We start from the raw sequence: 6,388 nt of genomic DNA on the forward strand, positions 1-6,388 counted from the left end.
GGAAACAACTCCGCAGATTCCAAGCTTCGTAGTTTATTCGGTTTCTTTGGCTCGAGTATTCTCCTGCAAAAGATGCTACATTTTGTCTTCCATGCTTCAGTTTTGAATCAACTCCACCAAAGTGTTTAGTATTTACGGTTGAAGGGTTTAGGAAATGGAAACGAGTTAATGACGGAAAGAAATGTGCATTTCTAACACATATGGGGGAACATGATTTTGTGCACATGAAGACTGTAAGAGCTTGCAAAGATTTAGGAGACACATCTCGTCACATCGACAAATTAAAATATTGCATTCAGAAAGAAATATTGTCCATTCTTGCTAACAAAGTGAGGAAAAAGATTCGTAAAGAAGTTGAAAATTCAAAATATTGCATTCTTGTTGATGAAGCACAAGATGAGTCATTTAAAGAGCAAATGACCACTGTTTTGCAATTTGTTGATGATGACGGTGGTATCAAAGAGCGATTTTTTGATGTGTTGAATGTTAAAAACACTACTGCGTTGATCTTAAACAAGTTATATCTGATGTCCTTGCTCATAACAATCTTCACATTGACAACATGCGAGGCCAAGGGTATGATGGCTAGCAATATGCGAGGTGCATTTAATGGACTGCAAGCGTTATTTCTTAAATATTGTCCAACAACATGTGCACTGTTTTGCGTACAGACTACAACTAGCATTAATTGGAGCTTCTAAAGAAGTAGCTGATATTTGGCGATTTTATTTTAAGTTAAATGCAATTGTTAATTTTTTTTGTGCCTCCTCTACGTCAAGATGTGTTACAATCTTCTCGTTTAGATGAAATATAAAAAATGTTAGCTATCGGTGAACTCGAGACAGGTAAAGGAGCCAACCGAATGAGTAACTTGCATCATCCCGGAGCTACCTGTTGGAGTTCTCATTTTGGTTCTGTTAGGAGTTTGATTATTATGTTTGGTGCAACATGTGCAGTTATTAGAGAATTTATAGAAACCACAACAAATATTGTTTACTTGGGGAATCTCAGGGTCTTTATCTTGAAATGACATCATTTTAATTCGTCTTTATATTACAGTTGATGAGTAAAGTTATGGAAGTCACAGATATGCTTTGTCAAGCTCTCCAACTAAAGTTTCAAGATATTATCAATGCAATGAACTTAGTTATAAATACAAAAACACTTCTTCAGAAGTTGAGAGAAGATGGTTGGGATGATTTCATTAAACATGTTGAATCATTTTGTAACAAGCACGACATTGTAATTCCAGATATGAACTTTCGTTATCTCGTAGGCATACTTCGTTCTTCTCAACAACCTGACTTTATTACTGTGTTGCATCATTATTGCGTGGACTTATTTAATGCCGCAATAGATTTTCAGTTAGTAGAGTTGAGCACAAGGTTTAACGAGAGCACGATGGAACTTCTTATTCTTAGTTCGGCTTTGGACCCGAGAGGCGCTTATAAGTCGTTTAAGGTCGATGATATTTGCAGACTTGCTGAAAAGTATTATCCACAAGATTTCAACAGTCAAGAGATAATTATTTTGAGGTGTCAGTTGTTACATTATGAGCTTGATGTTACCAAAACATCTTCAATTTCAGAATATGTCAAATATTTTGGAGTTGAGTAAAAAGTTGGTTGAAACAAGAAAGTAAGAGGATTATTATCTAATTCATAGATTGATTTGTCTAGTATTAACTTTACTAGTTTCTACAGCAACTACTGAACGAGCATTTTCTGCCATGAAACTCGTCAAGAAAAAACTTCGCACCAAAATGGAAAATGATTTTCTGAGAGATTGTATGATTATTCATATTGAGAGAGAGCTTGCTGAAAAGATTGATTCTGATTCGATAATTGATGACTTTTGTTTTCTGAAAGATCGTAGGGCACAACTCGAGTAACATATAGGTTATATTCTTCAAATGATCGTGAGGAACAAATGATTCTTATGATTGTCCGTAGTAATTTTTATATATTTCAGCTTTTTCATATCTTTGAGTAATTCTTATATCTTTTGTTCAAATAGTGACTCTTTTTATTGTTTGTCGATATTCAAGTCGACTTTGTTGAATACATAATGAATTTGGTTTACATAAAGACAATAGTGAGTGCAAATGTTAGTTCGATTTTGCTTATTCTTATACGATGATCTCAATTTAGTCAGTTATCTTCCTTTCCAATTTTACTTTTTCAAATCTAGCTTTAATTGATTCATATCTTACGAAATATATTATTATGACAGGTACTGAATTGGACAAAAACCATAATTTAGTACATGAGGATATAAGACAAAGGAGAAAACTATTGTGCATCTCACCAGGTATTAATTTCTTTTTATTTTCTGAAAGAATTGAAAATTTAAGCAGAAAACTATTAACAATGCCTTCAAATTTTCATTTTGCAAGTAGTTGATGCATATTTAGTTGAAGCTAAATACATAATAATTTTTTTACGCAAAAAATCTGCTTACTTCAATTCAGAGGTCAGCCCCCCCCCCCCCCCCCCCCCGGGATTAAAATCCTGGTTCCGCCCTTGCTCAAGCCAACAAACAAGGAAGTCCTAGTCCAAACTAGTCGTGCTCAAGCCGACGAAACCAACCCTGATAGCGAGAGCTACGACTAGGGGTCAAGGGAAAGGCCTAGTCAAAACTAAACAAATCATCCCTGATAGCGAAACCTACGACCAGGGGTCAAGGGGAAGCTATAGTTAAAACTAACTTTACTCAAGCAAACAAATCAGCCTAAATAGCGAAAGCTGTGTCTAGGGGTCAAGGGGAAGCCCTAGATAAAGTTCGTACGAAACATCAAAGGAACACAATTGTACAGGATTAACTTGGGTTCTATTTTGTAGGTTGAATTAGTAAGTTAGGTCATGCATAATTAGAATAGGGCTAACCTTGAATCTTATATGCAGGAGGAGACATTCGAAGAAAAGTGTAGTAAGTTACGAAAATCGCATTAGTAAACCTAGGATTATCTAACAAATAACTCGTTCTTTCGATTAGTGTTTTCATATAATTGCATTAAAAAAAAAGTAGAAACAAACATTCACTTAAGGTCGTGACCGTTACGACGATAACTACATATTAGAAGAAGATTAGAAGAAGAAGAAGAAGGAGACTGAGAAGAAAGAGAAACCACGTCAGGAGGAACTAACTCTACAAAAGCTCCCACGACCACGACTACGAGCCGACCATTCTCGCGACGAACCAAATACCCCATCACCTCAAAAATCATTGGCCAACCATCGCTCGAAACCCCTCTTTGAGAAAAGTTTGACGGACAGAAGGAATCAGTAGAAAGGACCATTTTCAAATTCTCAAACACGGTTAAACCCATCTAGCGAAGAACCCTAACAAAAACCTTCGCCTTCGAACTCAATACTAAAATGGCGAATGAAGAGGTCATCGATAATGTGAGTCAAATAAGAACCTACTCTAAGGTTATTGATGGGCCTAAAAGGTTACCCTAAATAGGTCACAACCGCAAGTATACGGGCGTCAAGTGATATTTCCGGTAAGACCGGTTCGTTCCTCAGAGACTAAGTGAAACCTATTCTAAGACTTAGAAGTAACACGAGTTTTGTTTGGAAATTGGTTTGGGTGATACAAATAAAGTACTCAAAGAAAATAACGAAAACAAATAATCACACTAAAAGGATCAATGGGAGAGAAATCTAGGATTTTAGAATCCATCTTAACATATATCAAGGATAATCTAATCATGCATATCTTTTTATCACTCAAGTTTTGGTAACCGAATGTACCAAACCCCGGAAAGTATTCTAGTTAAAGCCGAATAAGACTAAATTCTAAGCTCTAAGTTTTGAAATACCAAAGTCGCAACTATTAACTATCAATCTATAAGCATGACTCATTAAAGGACTTAACCTAAACATGAACCATCAAATCAAAAGCATAGCTAATGCAGAAATCTTCCTACACCAAGTCTAAGAATTCAATATTATAACGATTAAAGCATTTAAGATATTAAGCCATGAAAAAATTATCAAAATCATATGTCAAAACTTCATCGAAATTCCTAGATTGGGAGATTAGTTACTCATGATGGAAGAGATAAAACTAATAAGTATGAATAATAAGAGGGAAAAGAAAGAACTAAAATTTTCTTGAAAAATGTTTTTCCTCTGGCCTCCAAACAGTCCCCTAGGGAAAATAATTTTTCTGCAACGTGAGAAAATTATTTTCCAGCAATGGTTTCAACCAAACGCGGTCTTCTTCTTCCTCAGAAAATTTCTCTTTTTTTCTCTCTATTGTTTCTCTCTTCTTATTTCTTTTTTAATCCAGAAACACCAAATAAATAGAAGATAAAATAATGTAAGATGGAGAATTGATTGAAAATCCTGTTTCTCACTACAATAATTTCTCTCTGTTTTTCAAAAAATCACAAAATCAAATTCCTAACAACTCTCTCTCTCTCTCTATCATTCTATTAGAGCATAAGGTCGAGATCCGAAGATATCAAAATCAAAGGCCCAAGATATAGAGGATATTATTTGTATTTATCCTAGATAGATTCATAGGATACTAAGATACCCAAGTGTTCTATAAATAGAAGTGACCTCTATGTATTTTATTATTGAGTTGCATTGAGTCTGAGTCTGTAACCAATCAATCCCACGATTGTGGAGATAATATAAAGCAGCCATTAATGGCTTTCTCCGTGGACGTAGGTCGTGATCATCCGACCGAACCACGTAAACTATTGTGTCATTTATTTTAGTTTATATCTTTTATTCTAACATGAAATCTTCACATGGTATCAAGAGCAGGTTAATCAATCCTGATCAAACTTCCGCATATTCTCTATTTTAGATCGATTAAATTATCTTAAATAGGTTCACCAATCCTATTTTATCAAAACAAAATTATCTTCCGCGATTCAATATCTTTATTAATTAGTTAATAAAGATGTAGAGAGAAATTCTGTTGAAATACTCCTGGTTGGGGGCGTTTTTCTCTCTATCTCTACTTTCTTCCTCTAACTAGAACAACTCTTTCTCTTTCAATTTATTCCTTCTCCCTAGGGACAGAAACTCTAGAGGGTCTGCTCGTTGTTTTTCCGACGAGAGCTACGTTACCAATCGCTTCCTACTGTCGATTTGGATAAATCGATTAAATTCTCTCTCTGTGTTCATGGAGCAAATGAAATAAGGGTAAGAAGTAATTCATCATTATCTCTAAGTTTTACATCAACCAATCTTTTTTTCGGCGCATTTTCCGGTTTTTTTTTTCCGTCACCAATCGACTTCTACCATGGATTTGGACATCATCTACTAACCACCAAATTTTTCCCTTTTCGATCTGGTGAAGAATCAATTTTCTTCTTCTCGGTTTTTAAGTCGACGAACAACTTTCTCTCTCTTGAAACCCTAATTTCGCTTCAATAGTTTCCGATTCATCTCAGCTTCAATAATCAAAATTGCTATGATTCTAGGTCCTGATCCAACTCACTTTAAAACCCTAGTTTCTCATCTAATGGATCCTCATTCAGTATTTAATTATACTAATAAAGAGACTCCATCCCCAATTCATCCCGTCCTGACTAAAGGTAACCCGATTTCTCGTCAACAGGTTATCTTAGTTATTGCCTGGATCATCAAACGTGTTAACTATCATGTTTGTCTTTAGCCTCTGATCTTTCCAACACTTTATCCTAATTAATATGGCTCTTTATATTTATGGATGATCTCCATATTAATATGGCTCTTTATATTTGTGAATGTTCTTAAATTTGTTTGAGTTGCAACGACCCTTTAAGGTTATTTGTTGGTGTTTTTAGTTTCCGCTTTTTTCAACAATTTTTATATTGTTGTGTCAAAATTCCAACTATTTTTTAGTTGTGATTACATTATATCAAATCGCTTTGTCGATTTGTTCAAATATTCCAAGATAATTTTCGCTCGAATTTTCCGGCGTGATTTTCGTACCAATCGATGCTTCCTTCGATTTGGACCAACGACCAATGATTCCTTTTACATTTGGTGAAGAATAGAGTGTGTTCTTATCAGTTTTTATACCATCGTCCGATTTCTGAACTCGCCGGAACCACTGGTTTCATGGCCAGTAACAATCATCCGGTCGGTAAATCAATTTTTTATTTTGCCAAATTCTTTGGATTTTCCAAATTATCTCATGGTAATCTTCATCTCGAGATTGACGAGTTTCTCGAATATCATCTCTAGCATATCAGTTCACAAGTTCTTTGCATTCATTATTTGTGAATGTTCTTCAATTTATTTCCACATTCAATTTGTGAATGTTCTGCAAGTTCTTTGCATTCATCTCTAGCAGCTTACTGGCCTCTACCTTAACTTCTCCAGCAACGAGAACCTCCACTGCCGAAGACTATCAAATATAGACCCTGTCTATGATAGGG

At 35.1% G+C, this 6,388-nt stretch overlaps 1 protein-coding gene across 1 annotated transcript; it reads left to right on the forward strand.

The window, feature by feature from the left end:
• Positions 1-200: 200 nt before the first annotated feature.
• LOC147549212 (uncharacterized) lies at positions 201-1,617 on the forward strand. Its single transcript, XM_086668260.1, has 3 exons — positions 201-600; positions 825-955; positions 1,060-1,617. Exons 1-3 carry the CDS (start codon positions 201-203, stop codon positions 1,615-1,617), a joined length of 1,089 nt encoding a protein of 362 aa, XP_086524386.1.
• The last annotated feature ends 4,771 nt before the right edge of the window (positions 1,618-6,388 follow it).

Source organism: Eschscholzia californica, unplaced genomic scaffold, assembly GCF_041429995.1.
Source record: "Eschscholzia californica isolate CP2 unplaced genomic scaffold, dmEscCali1.0.p SCAF_3, whole genome shotgun sequence".
Lineage (NCBI taxonomy): Eukaryota > Viridiplantae > Streptophyta > Magnoliopsida > Ranunculales > Papaveraceae > Eschscholzia > Eschscholzia californica.